Raw genomic sequence first — 20,076 nt, forward strand, 5'->3', positions numbered from 1 at the left:
GGGATTGTTGGGATAGAGCTGAAAGTCTTCTCACCTTCTGCTGTAGCTTTGTGCTTGTGGAGCATCTGCAGAAAGTCTGCAAGAGAATCTGTAGGCTGTACTTGAGTGAAATAAGCCTGATTGTAGAATCCTGATACAGACTATATGTGTTATGCCAGTGGCTTTTTAGACTGAAACTTAGGTTTTGGGCTAAATGTAGGGGTTTTGCCTAAGTGGGAAAGAAATGACGCAGCAGTACTCACTAAATCACCTGCTAACTCACTCAATAAATCCTCTTTCTGCAGGAGTAAAATATTCAGGATGCTGCAAATTCACTGAGCCTGACTACTAAGGTGCAGAAAGTGTCTTTTCCATCTACTGTGCCTCCAATGCTTGTGAGTTGCTTCCTGTTTTTCTGGGGAAAATGTCATTGAACCCGTCAATAATCATAATTCAAAAAATTCTGTAATTGTCATCTTTACCTGTTATTGAACAAAGCAGACGCTGTTTTTCTCAAAAGAACTTAGTCTTTCTTCTGTTTCTTCTTTGTCTTCTTCCCACTCTTTGTCCTGTTTCCTTAGAAAATGTCACCTGAATAGTGTCACACAATGTCCATTCTCTGATCAGCGAGTAACACTTCCCTGAAATCACTTTAGCTTCCACATCTGGCTGAATAGAAGAGTGACATCTGTCAGCTGCAGCCCTTCTCAGTGAGATAGTGAGTCTCTACATGCAAGAGGGAGTTGAAAGTTGACTGACTGTGTCTTGTGTGGTGTCCTTTCTAAAAGTAAAGGATTTTTTAGCAAACTGAGCCTGTAGTTTCGCACAGATATGAGCTAGCATAACGGCTTACTGACACAAAATGCAGATGGATGAGTTCCCTTTCCTTAATGCATTGTCCTGCCTCCTTGTGCCAACTGTTATGCTTGCTAGTTATCTCTGCAAGCCAGTTTAACTCTCTAACCTGGTAGAAAACGATCTACTTCTCTGGGTTAGTTTCCTGTCTGCTTAGGGAGTTAACCTGGCTCCTAAAGTGCTCTAAAAAGTATTTAAGTCAGTGCAAGGCAAGCCACAGGAATACGTCATGGAACAAAGGAGCAGATGGAGAGATGGGAGGTGGCAGCAAGGCCCTTCTTTTGGTGGCAATGAAGTCAACATGTTTTATGAAATCGTATCTTCAGCTGCTATCATATCTTCAGACCATATTTTTAGCTTTTTCTTAAGTAAGCCCATAACATTTGAAACAAAGCCCATTGGCCTTTGGAACTGATTTTCATGTACTACTGTCAGTCAAAACTAACATCCCATAACTCTGATTTGGATGTATGTGATTCTGCTTGAACATGTAATTTCTCAATTATTTTTTTTTCTCTGGAGCTTTTAAATCTAAAAATCTATCATCAGTCTATGACTTGTGGCACATTCCTTTCCTTGGAAATAGTTCATGATGTTTGGAAGTCATAAGTACCTAGGGTGAAGAAGGATGGTAATTTTGGCAACTTGTACCCAGACCATTTTGGTATAGGATATAGCTGAGAGGTTGGATTCTGGTTTACTCCTAAACATGGAGTAAACCTGTGGTGTTTTACACTGATCTGATTTCTAACAGACAGAAATAGGAATTTGATGGTAGTCATTGTTTTCAAAGACAGCAGAAATGCAGTTGGTGTTGGGTATATCTCTTAAAGGAGAGGCTTCATGCCTTTAACCTAGCTATGACTATTTTGCCACTGTTTTAATTTGCCGGTAATCATTGGCTTAACTTGGCAGAATGATGCAAGTAAAATATCCTAATAACCAGATCACTATATACACTGTTCATAATTTAATACGGATTTTATCTTCCTAGTTCCATATTGCCAAGACAGATGTCTAGAAAAACAAATTGTTTAAAATGCCCGTTGGTTTACTAGAGGAGAGCTGGGCACGCCTGATGCTCTGACATTTTCGCCTGCTTTTATACGCAACAACTGCAGTTGCACCAGGGAAGATTTAGATTGGATATTAGGAAAAATTTCTTTACTGAAAGAGTGGTTAGACATTGGAACAGGCTGCCCAGGGAGGTGGTGGAGTCACCATCCCTGGAGGTGTTCAGAAGACATAGATGTAGTGCTTAGGGACATGGTTTGATGGTGGGCTTGGTAGCATTATGATAATGGTTGGACCTGATGATCTTAAAGGTCTTTTCCAACCAAAATGATTCTATGATTAAATTCAAAGTTACATGGATGGTCCAGGTGTTGGAGTGTAACTTAGTTGATGGTTCTTACTGGTGGTATCGGACTGATGAGCACATTTGATGTGTACTGTAGACAGGACTACACTCTGTCAAGGTGTGAGTTTCCATCAGAGAATAATTATTTCTGATTTGGTGGAGTTTTTGGTGTGGCGAGTGGTTTGTTCTTAAACTCGTATCTCCCCAATAGAGTATCTTAAAGTTTGATTTCCAATTTGTCCTCACAAAGTTCTGTGTTCTTGGCCTGTCCAGGTGGGTAGTGGCAAAGGCAGGGTGGCTCATGGTCAGCATGCAGTTAAAAAGTTTTCTTCAATGCTGTTACCTGCCCTACTGGAAAGTAATTGCTCACTCTTTTTCTTAAAACTGTCTTACTATTACTATGATACATTGTATTAATAATCATGAAGTACTTGCCATGCAGACTTGTTTTTCAGAAGATTTTTTTATTATTATTTACTACAATCATATATGCTCTTTTTGGAATTTTCTGCTGAACAGCCTTATGCACCAGTATGTGTTGGGGGCTGCCCAGCTGGAAAGCGGCTTGGTAGAACAGGCCCTGACTGTCCTGGTGGACACAGAGTTGACCGTGAGCCAGGAACGTGCCCTTGCGGCCAAGGTGGCAGACCGTATCCTGGGCTGCATGAGGGGGAGCGTTGCCAGCAGGTGGAGGATCCTTCCTCGAATCGGCACTGGTGAAGCCGTGCCTGGAGTGCTGTGTCCAGGTCTGGACTCCCCAGCCTCCAAAGAGAGATATGGAGGTAGTGGAGAAAGTGCAATGAAGGGCTGTGAAGATGGTTAGAGGAGACTGGAGCACCTCTTCTGGGAGGAAAGGCTGGGAGAGCTGGGACTGTTCAGCCTGGAGTAGAGAAGGCTCAGGGGGATCTCCTCAATGCATAGGAATAACTGAAGGGAGCAGGTAAAGAAGGCAGAGCCTGATACTTTCCAGTGGTGCCCAGTGACAGGACCAGAGGCAATGGGCACAAACTGAAACACTTAAAAGATGCTATTCACCAGCGCCCTATATCTGTGTTGGTATTTGGTATTATGCATTACCCATGAAACATATTAAATCATTATGACTAAACTAAGCCAGAGTGCTGGTCAAATTGTGGGGCTTTTTACTGTGGAGCCCTTGGATGCAGTGCAAACGTTCATCCTGCTGTCACTTTGAAATGATGACAAGTACCAAAAAGCAAACCCAACAGAACTACTACAGATATGTTGTCCTGCTTGGAACGTGATCTGTGCTAGTTGTGAATGTTGGCAGAGCGGTCAGGCTGGCTGGCTGCAGCAGCATCCTGCAATACTGGCTTTGCTATGCACAATATGTTTTTCAAAACGTTGAGCTGCGCTTAGTGCGGGACCCTGACTTATACTTCCTGTGTTTCATGTGCTCATTGTTTTCATGCTGGCAGAAGATGCTCGAACATAGTCTCAGAGTGCTTGTGGCTTGAAATATAGTAGAATCTGGTGCCCAGGCTTTAGAGCATCATCTTGTTCCACAGAAGTACAATTAATTTAATTTATGTTTATAAACATTTCCCTTTAACTTTGTATTGCTCCCAGAGTGTAGTCTAACCTCCTGTGCTGTAAGGAAAACAGGTTATTAGTGCATGCTGGAAGAAACAATCATAAAACTTTATTTGCAGGAGAACGTGTATGGCACAGTTATGCAATAGGCTTTGTGTGCACATTTAAGTGGCCAGCTGTACTGATTTGTAGCATAGGGTAAGGGTTCTGTTTGATGCCTTGGTTGGTCAGCGTGTGTAATGCCCAGAAATAGCGAACTACATATAATATCTTTTTTTGAGACTGCATGAAGAAAGCAGTGCTCTTTGAACAAGATAATTACATCTGTCTTTTCTTCTGGAGGCTTCAATAACCTATAAAACTTGCAAAACATAATTACTTAAAATAGTTTGTATTTCCGTGTGTATGGAACATCTCTTACTTAGTCAGCAATTTAATCTTGTAAATCACTTCAGCCTTTACGTTTTTCCACCAAGACAAAAAATCTGCCTTGACAAACTGAAATGGGAACTCTTTGTGGAGCACCTACGGAAGAGTGGAAACTGTCCAAAAGGCCTAGAAAGTAAAGTAAAATACTGCAGAGATGTGATAAGGACAGGCAATACGAAGGAAGGCACTGGAATAAGGGATATGAGGATTTAAGTACAGAAAAAAAAAAAATCAGCCTTTTAAAGTGCTGTATTATGTTTATGTCATAAGTGTATGGAAAACTTTCTAATTGATGAGCTATGAAAATCTGTATTGCTTGTAATGTGAAAATGTTGACAGTATGTTTTCTGAAAATTTGAGAATGAAGGTAGTTTAGAACTTAGTATTCCTTCATGTTCAAAATAAACACGCAAAAAGTGAGCAAGACAAATGATGCGTGAAATCTGCTAGAAGGCAATTGACAATAAAGAATAAAGTATAAAATCAAGAGAAAGGACAAGTGAAAACTTGTACTGAGAAGGTTTTTAAAATATGATTTTTCTCAGATCACATCTTATGAACCTATGTGAGTAAACTTGAACATAATGTGTTGGTTTTTTTCCCGTTATTTATCTTGTCAATACCTCTGTGTCACTTTTTGTTGGTGATCTCATAGGCATCAGAAAAGCAAAGGATTCTCCTTTTGCCCTGTTCTGAGATCAAAACCTGTCCTGAGTGCCACTTTTTTAATGAAAAGAGCTACAGGCGATGTATTGGAGATTATTCATTGCATCCTGACGAAACTGCTGTCAATCTCAACAATACGTATGGTGGACGTGAGTCTGGTTTTTAATTTTTTTTTTTCTTTATTTATAGTGAAGAATGCGAGACCTAACAGCTCAGGTAACGAGCAGTCTGCTGCAGTTCCCAGAGGTGACTATTCAGGCACTTGGGGAAGATGAGATAACCCTAGATTCTGTGCTGAGTGGGAAGTTTTCTGGAGGTGAGCATTTTCCTTTAAATTTGGTCTTGGTATAAAGTTATAACTTTTTTTACTGATGTATATAACCTGGAGGTTGCCTGAAGCATAGGGTCATAGTATCAACTGTGTCAAGTTGGCGCTGTTAAGATGCATCAGGTTTCAAGAGAACAAAAAGGATGTTTTAAAGATGAAAAATGTTAATATTAAAACATTAGTATAGTTAGACATTGAAATTACAACGACCTGCACCAATCTTGTGCTGTTAAAATAATTTCCGTAAGCATACCGAGTCAGTGAGCCCTCCTCAATTTCTAATTAAAGGCAGTTTTCAAAAGAGTAATAGTGTTGTTTAGAGCCATAGTTCTTTGTACCAGCTCAAGCTCTATGTCCATCATAATATCATGTGCAGAAATAGTTCTTATACAATGTTACAAATGGAAAACCCCCATACTTTTTACTTTCTAGCCTGAGTAAAAACAGAAGGAAGAGGATAACACTGCTAAGCGCTACAGCCATATTTCCAAAGTATTTAATAGGATGCGAATGAATACTGAAGTGAGAGTTGCTGAAAGTGGCTAAGCAGATTAGGGAGTTGACTTTCTGGGTGATCTGAAAGAAGAGCTGGGTGCCTATCAGGATTTCTGCTTCTGTTAAGACCAGGTAGAATCTATCTACCTGAGTGTAAGTGCAGTAATTGAGTTAATACTTCCTTTGAGCTTGAAGTAGTTCAGTGAAAATGTGTTAAATTCTTTCTGTGATCAGCGTGTGTAAAAGTTTTAATTTAGTTATGCCATGCCCATTTTAAGATAATTTGTTATTAAAGTCCAAATCCCTGTCCGAAGTAGCCATGTGTCAAGTGAAATTAATAAACTAGGAATTAATTGGTTTAGATTTGTTATATTTGAAGTATGCAGTAAGACTTGTATTCCTGCATGTATTTAGGTGATTTCTAGCAAAACCAAGCCTAATACAGACTATAGATTGATACGTTGTAATCTTTATCCCAAACAATCAAAATTCTTCAGTGCGGGAATGACAAGTATAAATGCAAAAGAATAAGCTTGTTAATTTTAAGATTTATTGCTTGAGGATTTCAGTGGGTGATTTTAGATAAATGACCAGAATTAGCTAAGTTGTTCTTCCTCTGTTAGGTACTTTTATTAAAGGAAAGGGGCAGTGACTGTGATTTTTCTTTTGTTTTCAGTCTTCTATTGGAAATTTGCTTTAGTCAGCTTTCTTTTCTCTTACAGGGAGAAATGGCCTAGCATGGTTGGCATGTGGTCCTCAACTTGAGGTAGTGAACTCTGTGACAGGAGAGCGGCTCTCTGCGTACCGTTTCAGTGGAGTAAATGAACAATCTCCCACTGTTCGTGTGGTAAAGGAGTTTTCCTGGCAGAAGAGAACTGGATTACTGGTTGGGTTGGAAGAAGCAGAGGGAAGTGTTCTCTGTCTGTACGACCTTGGGATATCAAGAGTGGTTAAAACAGTTGTTCTTCCAGGAAGGGTATGTACTTTTTAATTGGAGAAATGAAGCTTTTATGTTGTTAGGTGCTGCATAATCCTGTTTCAGGAAAAGCTTTGGAGTGTCTCTTTGTAGGAGGTATTTTTTCTATATTGCATTAGCATACTGTCACTTCAGAGTATCCAGTCAAGAGAGCCTCGATGTGAAATCTTGGTCTTAATGGTACCATTATCTTTTGGTTTTACTGATAGTAAAATAAGTTTTCTGATTTTATTGTAGAGTACATAGTTACCTAATTCTCTGCTTCCACAAAAAGGCATTGAAAACTATCTTTTGGCCAGAGTGAAAAAGAAAAAAAACCTCCTTCTTTGAAGTGTAATGCCTAATTTTGGTCAGAAATACTGTCTTTAAAATATCTCGAACTTCCATACTTGTGCTGTAAATGACTTAGACACATTCCCAAGAATCTCAGACTAGCAAGCAGGTGATTTTAGAGCAGAGTGTTTTTTTATGTTGACTTGGGACAGGAAAAAAGAGCCTTTAGTGAGTTACCTGACAGATTGTTGAAAGATTGACTTTCAGTCTGCAGTCCTTGAATCTCTCCTTATTGAATATTATGTTTTTGTAGCTGGGAGACACTAGTGTAATGTTTATGTATTTTTTGTGTCTTCTGTAACCATAAACTCAAATGATGTAATGTCCCCTAGTCTCATGTTTTTAATGTAAACAAGAATCAGTGTAAGCTAATAGAACATCAGGATTCACTATATCATCTTAGAATCTGCAACAAATAAATACTGATTTATTACTCAGCTTTCTATAAACGTGATTTGGTCTGACTTGCTAGAATGCAGGTGGAGTTCTGTTTGTAATGCGACAGGGTGATTACTAGTAGTAAGCATTTGTATTGTGGTGATTTCTAAAGATGCGAGTTGGGTTGGTGCTCCACTGTGCTAGTTTGCCTATCATTTTGATAAATCTTAGAGTTTTGGATGGAAAGGCAAGTTGTGTGCTGATGTAAGCATATAATCAATAAGTAAATTATGTTTGTGAAAAAACTTAACAAAGCTATGTCATTTATATCTTAAATCTAAGTAAACTGGAAATAGGAAAAAGAAAGGTTAAGAAGGATTATGTCACGTACCTAATCTGTGTCTGCAGAAGTGATTTGAAATGAAGTGTAGTTATAACTATCAGTTTTATTACAGAGTTTTTCTATACCACAAAAAAGTGGTTCGGCAGAAAATATGATGAAGCCTCAGAGGGAAAATTTGGCTGTTGTGTGATGAAGGTTATGAATTTTGTAAAAAAGCCAAAGCTTATCTGAATTTTTGCTCTTATGTCCTGAATGCTCTTGATTACGAGCATGTTTGGTCTGTTGCTTTCATTTTGCTTCCTATTTTTTTGCTGTTAGAGTAGTTAGATCAGCATAGACAGGACACAGGTATTGCTAGTTGAACTGTTAACTTGTAAGTTGTGAGTGGGAGTAAGGGTGTGCAAAAATACTAGGTAAATCTTGCACTTGGCCACTGTATGTATGATTTGTATAATTTGTATAATACAGAATAAATTCATTACATAATACGTGGTTTTAACCTGCCTGAATGTTTCGTTGATTATTTCTGAAAGTAAAACGCAGGTTTATTCTTAACATCACTTTCTGCAGTTTTTGTCGTTACTATTTCAGGGCTTTAACGAGCATGATAATTTCTGGGCTATTTTCTGTGTGGCATATTTTCTGTGGACAACTAAGTTGTACACGTTAACGTAAACTTGAGTAACTCTGCTCCAACGTGTAAAGCCATTAGTGTATTAATATAGGGTATTTATAGTGACTGTATGACTGCGTTTTAGTGTAAAAGTAAATGTGTAGTCATCCAGAGAGTAAAGGAATGAGTTAAAAAAACCAAACTCACAAGCATAGAAAGAATTTTGGCATAATTTTTTTTTTTGGGTGAGCATTTCTCATTACCCTCTGGATATACCTGTGAAATGCAGCAGAACAATTCAAATACTACTTCATTAACATTTTCAGTTGAGTCTAGTAAAAGCAAGTCTGAATTTAAAACATTAATTATATTAAATTGGTTTAGAATAGTTGTCTGCTTCAGAACTGTTGAACAGTATTTTCACAAATTTTCCTGGTTTGTATGAGGCAGAAGGATAGCATTCAGATTCAGTGAGCTGAGAAAAGTTTTCTTTGTTCATTCCCAGAATGAGTTGGCAGTAGTCTAGGAGAGTATGAAAAGCCAGTGCATAGTGCAGTGGAAAAATATGCAGTTTCAGGAGCTTCTGCATGGAAAATTGAAGTGTTAAAACCAGGAAACAGTTTTGGAAGACTGCATGCAAAAATGGAAAAGATTCATTTGGAGCCAGTTGTACAATGAAAAACATCTTAAAAGAAAAAGAAGTTACAGCAACACTTGAACTAACACTAGCTAACGCTTCGGCTAATTCTGCGGCAAGTTATGTACAGTATTGCTAATTTCCTCAGTTATCAAGTCTTGGAGCAGCGAGAATTCAAATAACCAAAATGCTTTTGATAGTCCTTCAAGTAGCAGAGAAGATTGTAAATTCAATTCAATTTACAGGAAATCTGAAACAAAATAAGGTTGTCTGAATTACTGTAGGTACTTCTAAGATTAGAATTCTTGTGACCAAGATGAAAGGTAAATTCGTAGTAGATTGCCAGGCAGCGTAGTCATAGGAAGTGCTTGATATGGGAGAGGAGAAAACTTTGGGGCTTAGGGGTTTGGTTGTTTTTCCCCACCTCTGGGGGTAAAAAAATTAACAACCAAACCTTAAAAAATAGGCTCCCTTGTGATGCTCACTTCTTGTTTTATTTTCATGTAAAACTTTGTTGTTGATGTAAACTCTCCTGTTCTTGTTGTGTTGCATTTTGTAAGAAGGCTTAATGATAGCCTATGCACTTTTGCTGTATAGCTTCAGTGCAGGAGTCTTCGTGTACTTGTATCTCTGCTGTAGCAGTCAGTATTGTCCTGGGATGTGTTGCAGGTGCTGAAAGGTCTGTCTTCACCTTGTAATAATACAGTTGCATGCAGGCTGCTTCACATGTTAAAGAACAGTGTGCACTTCTTCCTTAGTTGGAGTTAGCTTTTTATCTAACAAGGGGCTGCTGTTTTTGCTGTTGTTTTAGGCTGGCTTTTGAAGTTTGTGTTAACATTCATAAAAGTGCCGGTGTGCATGTAAAACATTTTTAATTTACCTGGTTGTTATTTTTATTCTAAATACGGACTAGTGTAAATTTTACTGAGCTAGTATCTCTCTTCAAGACTTTCTGAAAACATTTAATTCGCATGGAAATGGTGTGGCTACCATGCAGCTTGACCACTGCCTTGTCTGACGTGGTGCCATGATTTATCCTAATACCTATTTGACAAAGAAAGTGTAAACTGTATCACAGTGCTGATGGGCTGTGAGCAGTGGGAGAACTAGATTTAGTTCTGTCTTTCTTACACGATTCCCTTAAATATGATAGAGTTTCTTGCATAGAACTGATTTTATGTCTCTTCTTAGAGTTAATTATTTCCAAGTAGGAAATGGAAATTGGTAAGCTGCAATAATACAATGCACCATTTAAGTTGAAGTTAATTCGGTTAATCTAGTAAATGGAAGGCAGTAACAGGTTTTTGTACAGGACTTTTTTTCTTGATATAATTGGAAACAATGCTTTGTTTTTAAGTCTTACGATCCTGTATTTACTTTCTTGTTTCTGATGCACTAGTTCTGGCTTCACTTTTGAGTGATTTCTATTTAGCTTGTCAAACAATTATTAACTTGTAGTTTTCCTGTAGGTAACTGCTATAGAACCCATAACTAATCATGGAGGAGCCAGTGTGAACACTCGGCACCTGCATCTGGGTCTGCGATGGCTCTTTGGAGTCGCAGCAGTGGCTACAGATGTTGGTCATCTACTTCTGGTTGACCTTTGTTTGGATGATTTATCTTGCAGTCAGAATGAAATAGAAGCATCGGGTAAGCTTGCAGTTTTTAAATTTGAATTTAAAAGTAAGAAAACTTGTGTCTTAATAAACAATATGTATCTCACTTTGAAGATAATAGTGTGGAGACATTTATGACTATGATTACAGATGGTGGTTTGATATCATATAGGCCTGAACTGATTAAAAATGGGAGTGGCTTTATGCTCCTTCTAATGTTATAAATGCCCTCTCCCACCAAGATCCCTGTGCACTATGATTCTTGCCAGTGAGGTGTAGGAATTTTACCATCTGACTTGGTGCAGCTGCCTGATAGGAAGTTGTGTCAGAAGTGCCCTACTTCTTGGTTCTTCTGCTTCTGTTAATTGACTTGGGGCAAATTTTAGGCTTGTTTTTTAAAATAAATCCAATTTGCCAAAATCCTGCATTTGGATGAATGAAATCTTTAATCTGTGTATTCAGATTACCTAGACTGTTTCAGCTATTACAACAGTGGCTTCAGGAGTTGATGTCACCTCAGATAGCTTCATCATGAGGCACGAACTCTTGATTTACACTTGAAATACAAGTGAGAATACCTGTCTGATCAGAGAGTTCCTATATTCTTTGAATACATACAAAATGGAAATAGCGAAGTGTCACATAGATGTGTATTTTGCCTGGGATGGTAGAATCAGATTAAACGTGTTGTCGTGTCAGTATTTAGAGTGCTACCTAAATGGCATAACACATTCATTCATTGTGTGGTTTTGTGTGTGTAGATCTAGAAGTCGTCACTAGAATTCCTGCTGAAGTTCCACAAAGAAGAGAAACTGTGACCAGAGAAGGGAGACATCTCTCTTTTCAATTAGAAAATCCTTCAGGAACAGCAATATCAACCCTGTGCTACATAAGCAGAAGCAATCAGCTCGTTGTGGGTTTTTCAGATGGCTACCTGTCACTATGGAGTATGAAAACTTTGAAGAGGGAGTAAGTAGGCCTTTACGCTTGACCATTCCTGGAGGTGCAGGGGTCTCAATTTTTTGCTTAAGGAAGTGTGTTAATTTAAGGATAACTTTTTCGGGGACTGAAATTTTAAGTATAATCTTGGAATGTTTAGAAATCCTCTTCTGAAATAACTGTTAAGTCATGAATGGATTAAGTGGACCACCTTCTCACCAATAGACTAAGATTGCTTTCTTTATTGTGCCTGTTGATTGAGGAATTGTGGAAAGCAAGCTTCTTTGGGTTACGTCAAGCAGTTAGGATGTGATGGAGCTCATTTTGATAAGACAGTTTGTTCTATCAGTAAGTACTCCGTGAAACCAGGAAATGTGTGTATTTTGATGAAAAAGATTTAAGAAAGAATTTTTCAGAACTACTTACTGCAATTAGGGTATACACAGAAAGGCTTAAGTATGTTAGTAGTGTGATTTTGGTGATAATAGTCTTTAAAGTGTCCAGGATGAAACTAGTGAGACATGGAAAATCGATAGTTGATCTATGCCTGAAAATATATTCTTTCTTACATTTCAGCCTTGACCAAAATAGGGGATTGACCCATGCCAAGGCAACAATGCATGTGAATGAAAGTTTGCTTGGAACACTTGGAGATGAGAATAAGGGACATGTAAATTGTAAGATACAGAAAAATTAAGAGATTATTTTAAATCTGCCAAAAAGCGACCTCACTTGAAATATTTGACCAAATTCAGTTAGGGATTCACTTAAGCAAATCTGCAGTGACTCACCAGGAACTATTGGATGCATAAACAGACAGTGGAGGAATAATTAGGTGGCAAGAATAGATTGTGAAAGCACAAATAAGGTTCAGAAATCTGGAAGAAAAATGCTTTACCTGGTCCAAGTAAAGAAACAAGAAACTGCTTCTGTTTGGTGCGGTTTTAAGTTTGTTCAGAAGATATGCTACATTTTAAGTTCAATATTGAAGTATGCTACAACAGTAGCAACAATCTTTTGCCTGGCAGCTGAAGTAATCATTTATGTTCCTCCTCCTCAGGCAGAGGAGGACATAAACCTGGGTTATTGCATTTGATGGACAGTAATTTCCTTACCTTTTGACTGTTGAATAAAATGTAGTTGTTCTTTGACTTACTTGTTTGAGATGGAAGTATGACCATCTGTACTTTGAGGGTAAGCATCTAAGGTACTCTTTTCTCAGAAGATGCTTCGACCCATCTACAAATAGTTAGGGGCAGTAGGCTCACTTTTTTTTTTTTTTTTTAAAAAAAAAACCTGTAGGCACCACTCTCAGCTTGAAGGAGGAAGAATTCCTGTCTATGCTGTTACTTTTCAAGAGCCCGAGAATGATCCTCGCAATTGTTGCTACTTGTGGGCTGTTCAGTCTACACAAGAAAGGTGAATAAAAATTTACTATAAGCCACTGATTTTTTTTTTAAAAAATATGTATTTGCTCACATACAGTTGCTACATGTGTATTTGTTTTGCTTATTTAGCTGTGCAGGAGATTCTGTCAGGTACAGAAGCTGTTAAGCTTACAATTTTGTACAGGATTTGACAGATGTGAAGACAGACCTACTAGTTCCTGCCTTCTGAAAGAAGGCAAAGCAACAGTAACTATATATTTGCACTTGCATTCTTAAATGATTTCTTTTGTTTCTCGATGACTGCTTCACAATTTGTTTGATATTTGCATCATGGTATTAAAATACCATTAAAAGTAGTTGAGGCTGCCGATCTAGAATACTAAACATGACGATATAACAGCCTGCTGCCCCTAAAGGAGGGAGATGACCATGTTTCCAATTACCTTGTGCCAACTTCAGCACTCTTGGGAGCCTTTGTGAGCCAGTTCCGCTCACCTGGCAGAAAACGATCACTGTTCAGCAGAAAAGTCAATTGTTTCTTGCTGGGCTAATGAGTCAAATCAGAATGTGGAAGGGTGCAGTGTATGCAAGAGAGGGACTGGAACTTCAGTGGTAAGGGAAGGGGAGAAAGATATCTCTCTCTCAGCATCAGTAAGCTATTTAAATTTCCAACAATTTTTAGTCCATACAACATACAAAAGTTGTCAAATCATATGGTTAGCATTTGCCCCTGAAGCTGGTAGTGTCAAAATTTCCTCCTTTATGTTTTAGAGACTATGTGACCAATTACTATCTTTTGGGAAGTGGTGATTTTCTTTTCAGGAAGAGCATGCTATTAAGGAAACTTCAGTCTAGATCTAATAAAATGATAATGAGGACTATAAAGCAGCTTTGTAATCAAATTCCATAATTTATACTTTTTTCAGTGAAGGTGATGTTGTGAGTTTACATCTGTTGCAGTTAGCATTTGGTGACAGAAAACGCTTGACGTCAGGACAAGTCATGTATGAGGTAAGATGCGCGCGTATGTGAAAAGATGAAAATAGTAATTTTCTCTGAGTATCAGTCAAGTTGGCAGGGGTAATATTTACCATCAAAATTCGGAGCTGACTGAAAAAAGAACGAAATAATCTTTTGCTGAGTCTTCTTGGGCATGGCCTTTGTCCATACTTTTTCAAAAAAAATCATACAATTTTATACTGCCATGTCGTGTGTTCTAACTAGATTCATCTGCAAAAAGCCTGTGTAAATACAGTTCCTGAAGAGGAAGCAGCTTTTACAAATAAAATTAGTCTTAATTTAAACACCAAATTAATGGCATGTAGGAAGAGAAGATAGGGCTTTGAATAGCTTTGTTTAACTGAACTGCAGCCTTGAATAAGCTTGTCTGTCTCCTTTTCTTAAAACATGGTTATGTAGCTTTATTCTTTTTTGATTTTTGGTTTTGTATTCTTGTTTTTCTCTTGAGCTCTGTCAGCTGGACTTCAAATGAAATGTCCCTACAGTTGTCTCTTAAGTCTTGATCCTGAAACTTAGTAACTGTAAAGATAACTTTCTACTTTTTGGCTGGGTTGCCTATGAAATCTACTCTTAAAGCCAGCAAAATATGTAAATACGGTAAACAGCAGTATAATTTGGTCAAAAGAGTATGCATAAATTTTTAGAACTGGTTCCAAAGATGTTGTGTTTAAAATATGTATGAGGTGTTGTACATCTGTATAATGTATAATTGCATTCAGTAGTATGCTTGGAACTCTTCCAGAATCTTTTTGACAGGAAGTGAACCTTAATTCAGAGCAATGCTTTCCTCCTGTTTTTATACTTTCCTTTGTGTATTCTCAATAGGTATGGAACGAAATAGGGGCGATTCTTGTATCATGGTACTTTGTTTTTATAGGGACTGTGCGTTTTGACTTTTTTGAACGACTTACAATTTTGACCATTTTCTTTTTCCTTATATATAGAGGAGCACTGTCCTCACTTGTAAGTGTTGCATTTGAGTAGATAAAGGCTAGGTGCTTGGAAAAGGTAATATTTCTTGAAAATGCATTATCTATCATGGGGACGAAGTAAAAATATCTTCCAGTGATTCAGCGTGTTCTAAATACAGATATCATCTCTTTATCTTTGTTGATGTGCAGTTTATTATGACATAAATACACAGTCCTCCAGAGGAACAAAGCAACCTGATCGTTTTTTTAAATTTTAAAAGGGCTTTTGTTGCAGTTCACTTCTGCATCTTTTTTAGTGCTCTAAGCGCTTTGGCACCTTGATAGGAGAAAGTTTCTTTAATCTTTCTCCAGTTTCACTTTTGAACTTCTGCTTTGTTTTATCCTCTTTTAAATGTTATTTTTAGCTACAGTCATAGCAGTGGCAAAGACAATATCTTGTACTGTGTGCTTCTTTGGAAGAAAAGCAGTTATCTCATGGCTGCTTTGTTTTGTCTCAACACTTTAATGTTAAAATGTGGGACCTTTTACTATTTGGTAATTCTTTGTCTTGGTCATCTTATTTTCCTGAATGTGACAAGTGTCAGATTTCATCTCAAGAGGGTTGAAATGTTTCATCAACCTTTAAAAATGGGTCTATTAGAAATTCCAGATGACTCTCTTAAAAAAGCACACTAAAGTGATTAAATAATATTGTGTTTGTGACCTGAGAAAGCTGTGGTGTAGTTAATATAAGACTTTTAACCCTCTACAGACTGTGCAACTGGTAATACATTCACAGCCTTGTAACAGGTATCAGGCACCAGTCTCTGGATTTGAGGTATTTTACTCCCCTGCTGTTTCTGTTTTCCTGTGGTGAGTGTTGTGGAAAATTGAAACAGGAACCAGTCTTACAAGGTAGTTGAAGAGAGAACTAAACAGCTGGACCCTCTGGGGAGAAAAGACAGGTTCTACAGCTAGCTTCCAGATGAGCCACTTATACCAAGACCTGGTAACACCTAGTGCCAAAAAAAACCCCCACCCAAAACCCCAAAAGATGCATTAGGATGGGATCTGTGCTCTACAGTGGACACTTTCAGTCTAAGAATACTTCCTTGTAGTCACAGATTGGTGAGTACTACATGACTGTCTGCCTGCCTGGCTAAGTCAAGTTTCTTGTCCATCTTCAGTGGCAGAAAATTTAAGAGTTGTTCCTGTTTGCCAGGCCAAGTTAGAGTAAACAAGGAGGAATCTACTGTTCATTAAATAGAGCTCATAGGAGCTTTGAAGACTTGTCTACTATGGCAGTGCTTTGCTTTCCAGGAATCAGACTTGAGGCTATGAAACAGTGCATCTTTGACTTTGTATCTAAAAAGTCACTGTCCTGGTTTGGGCTAAACCTTGACAGTCACGAGCAGTACTTTTGGAATGTGTGGCGCTGTCTTTTTATAAATGGGTGTCAAATTTGTGTTTCCATTGCCTTCAAGGCTAGTTTAAGTCTTAAGGAAATATATAGTATAATATGTCTATTATATTAGATAGATACGTTCTTTCGTATTTAGGTATAATGTATGTTTTTACCTCAAAATGACCTTTTTTCTATTCTATTTTCCCCAGGGTTTGGAATACTGTGATGAAAGGTACAGTTTAGATCTCACAGGTGGAGTCTTTCCCTTGAGAGGGCAGACCAGCAATACCAAACTACTCAGCTGTCAAACCGTGGAAAAGTTTCGCAACCATGTTGACAGAGAGGACAGCATTAATGAAGGTTTGTTCTGATGTCCGTGTTTGGTTATTCTAAAATAAGTGGGTTTAGAATCTAAGCAGTGAATGCTGTTCTGTACCCACAGTCTGAAAGTCTTAATATCTGTATAGACTAGCTTGCTGGGCTTATTTAAAATTAAAAATTGGGTGCTTAAGTTATGTGGGACTTCTTTAAAGGAAAAAATAAGTTTTATTTTATGCTTGCTGACATGCTGTATAATGCTGGTCAGTTGTTTTATTCTCCAGCTGCCTCCTTTGAACAATAAGATCATTCTCTTCATTGCTTAGGAATGTTACCTGAATTGTTTTTTCCCTGTTCAAACCTATGTTTGCATCTGCACCCAGTTGGCAGCTGGTCACAAGTGGTGTTCCCCAGGGCTCAGTACTGGGGCCAGTTCTATTTAATATCTTTGTCAGTGATCCTGACAAGGGGATCAAGTGCACCCTCCTGAGGTTTGCAAATGGTACTAAGTTGAGTGGGAGTGTTGATCTGCTTGAGAGTAGGAAGGCTCTTCAGAGGGATCTGGCCAGGCTGGAACATTGGGCTGAGGCCAACTTTATGAGGCCAAGGCCACTTGGATAACAACAGCCCCATGCAGCCCTACAGGCTTGGGGATGAGTGACTGGAAAGCTGCCCAGGAGAAAAGGACCTGGCGGTGCTGCTCGACAGCTGGCTGAACATGAGCCAGCAGTGTGCCCAGGTGGCCAAGAAGGCCAACAGCATCCTGGCCTGTGTCAGCAATAGCGTGGCCAGCAGGAGTAGGGAGGTGATTGTGCCCCTGTACTCAGCGCTGGTGAGGCTGCCCCTCGAATACTGTGGGCAGTTTTGGGCCCCTCACTGCGAGAAAGACATTGAGGTGCTGGAGAGTGTCCAGAGAAGGGCAACAAAGCTGGTGAAGGGTCTGGAGAACAGGTCTTGTGAGGAGCAGCTGAGGGAACTGTGGTTGTTTAGCTGGAGAAGAGGAGGCTGAGGGGAGACCTTACTGCTCTCTACAACTACCTGAAAGGAGGTTGTAGTGAGGTGGGTGTTGGTCTCTTCTCCCAAGTAACAAGCGATAGGACAAGAGGAAAGGGCCTCAAGTTGCACCAGGGGAGGTTTAGATTAGCCATTAGGAAGAATTTTTTCCCTGAAAGGGTTGTCAAATTGGACCAGGCTGCCCAGGGAAGTGGTGGAGTCCCCATCCCTGGAAGTATTTAAAAGACGTGTAGATGTGGTGCTTAGGGACATGGTTTAGTGGTGGACTTGGCAGTGCTAGTTAATGGTTGGACTCGATTTTAAGGTTCTTTTCCAACCTAAATGATTCTGTGATTCTGTGATCTGCCTGTCTATTTTTTCCTTTCTATATCTAATAGATTCCTACAGCTACAAATTCTTAAGGCAGTAGCTTTCCTTGTCCATATACACAGTTAAAACTGTTACGGTGTCTTTTATTATCTCGCAGTAATTAAATACATTTGTCTGGGTTTACAAATTACGTTATGACCTTATCTTTGAGCCTGCTGCAGTGATAACTTTCATAGCACTTTGTTTTGACTGTGTTACTCACTTTCCCTCTCTTCTAACTGGCCTTAACTTCTGTCTGATTTTACAAAGAAGATGCTTGCATGATCTTTTTAGGCTATTTCCATTTATTATCTTTGACTTAGTCCTGAAGCGGCAACTTCGTCTCTTTTACAATGCCATCCTCTATCAAGAGTATCAAAATCTATTAAACACCTTTGGATTTTTTCCACTTGTGTCATGTTTCTGAGGAGGGTGCCTTCTAAAAGCTTGTTAAACACACACCCCCAAAAAACCCTGAAACAAACAAAACAACAAAAAGAACCTTTCTGTCTCCTTTTTATGAAGTATGAGGTGTGGAGAAATACCTGTATTTTTTCTGGTGGTTTCTACTTAGCTTTTATTCAGAATATGTTCAAGTTAAGGTCTAGGCACACATGAGCTTCTGTTGGATATGTGTTGAGGCTAGCAATGAAGCTGTCCTGTGAACTATGAAAATAATTGATCTCTTCAAAGGCAGTGTCAAAGCAAAACTGAGATGGCACAAAAGTTCACAATGAAACTTAAACAGTAATGGTGGATTCAACAGAGGAGCATTTTGCCAAACAGTCATCTTGTTCCTTACTCTATTAGGGCAAATGATATACCACGTACTTTTCTTACATCTAGAGAATGCATTCTCCCCAGAGAAGACAGACCATTGCACTTATTGAGAGAACTGGACTATAACATTGTGAATGTTTTATGCTAAAGTCTTTGTTCCAATTTCCTGTTTGTTGGGTTTGGTGGATTTTTTCCCTTATTTATTTTGTATCGTGATTGTGTTAGTTCGTTCTGAGTATGCTGGAAGGGAACTATATTCTTAAAACTTGTGATTGAGTTAAATCTGAAGATTAATGCCAGCTGAGTGATGCAAGTGTATATGATAAATCATAGAATCATTTTGTTTGGAAAAGACCTTTAAGATCATCAGGTCCAACCATCATCCTGACACTGTCAAGCCCACCACTAAACCATGTCCCTAAGCACCACATCTATACGTCTTTTGAACACTTCCAGGGATAACCACTCCACCACCTCCCTGGGCAGCCTCTTCCATATTTGTATGCTTTCTAAAAGTAGCAATATGTGTTCCTAGCTTATTTTTTTTTTGCTGAACTGTTCATCTAGATAAATGTCTTGATCAACTCTTAATGTATGGAAAACTTGATTAATTAATAATTGTGTATTTGATTTGTATTAGAGCTGATACAATTTGAACAAGAAAAAGAGACAGTATGATTGAAACCTATCACAGAGATGTCTGCTATTCTATAAATTTTTTTAATTATTCTTAGTAAGTGTTGTGTTTCATGAGTGATGTAATAGAATTAAGCCAAAATAGAAAGTGGTGTTTTAAAAATATCAGATATATCATGTTTTCTACAAATAAGAAACAATGTCTTGTCTTTTACAGTAATATCTCCTGAGACCAGTGTATCAATCTTCAGTTGGCAAGTGAATACGTATGGTCAGGGAAAACCATCTACTTATTTGGGTGTATTTGACATTAATCGCTGGTATCATGCTCAAATGCCGGACTCACTAAGGTAGTTTTCTAAGTTGTTTTCAATATCCCTACAAATAATTAATTTGAAAGTTGCCGTTTAGCTTATACGCTTGTTTTCTTTAAGGCCAGAAGAATTCCTTCATGATTGCCCCTATTTTGCATTGTGGTCACTGGATACTGTAATAAGCATGACTTCTCCAAACCTCATTTTGGATATTCTGGTACATGAGCGGAGTCTAAGTCGGGGAGTTCCTCCTTCTTATCCACCACCTGAGCAGTTTTTTAATCCAAGCACCTATAATTTTGGTAGGTATTTCACTGCTTTTAATAGTGATAAGCTTAAATTGAGGTCAGATGCCATTTATTGGTTCTCTTGTTTATTGTTTGTCACTCAAAACCGAAACCAAACCGAAAAACCCCACACCCCCACAAACCCAACTTTGGT

At 38.4% G+C, this 20,076-nt stretch overlaps 1 protein-coding gene across 1 annotated transcript in view; it reads left to right on the plus strand.

Moving 5' to 3' along the window:
* Positions 1-338: 338 nt before the first annotated feature.
* Positions 339-20,076, plus strand: part of AHCTF1 (AT-hook containing transcription factor 1) — a 50,488-nt gene continuing 30,750 nt past the window's right edge. Inside the window, exons 1-10 of the mRNA XM_086482332.1 lie at positions 339-374; positions 5,033-5,159; positions 6,389-6,642; positions 10,416-10,596; positions 11,324-11,531; positions 12,804-12,920; positions 13,816-13,900; positions 16,435-16,585; positions 19,539-19,671; positions 19,756-19,937. Of these exons, the coding sequence (XP_086338458.1) occupies positions 5,039-5,159; positions 6,389-6,642; positions 10,416-10,596; positions 11,324-11,531; positions 12,804-12,920; positions 13,816-13,900; positions 16,435-16,585; positions 19,539-19,671; positions 19,756-19,937 (1,432 nt within the window). The 5' untranslated portion in view covers positions 339-374; positions 5,033-5,038. The remainder of the gene's footprint in view (positions 375-5,032; positions 5,160-6,388; positions 6,643-10,415; positions 10,597-11,323; positions 11,532-12,803; positions 12,921-13,815; positions 13,901-16,434; positions 16,586-19,538; positions 19,672-19,755; positions 19,938-20,076) is intronic.

The sequence above is a fragment of the Leptosomus discolor genome, chromosome 2 (genome assembly GCF_034619465.1).
Source record: "Leptosomus discolor isolate bLepDis1 chromosome 2, bLepDis1.hap2, whole genome shotgun sequence".
Lineage (NCBI taxonomy): Eukaryota > Metazoa > Chordata > Aves > Leptosomiformes > Leptosomidae > Leptosomus > Leptosomus discolor.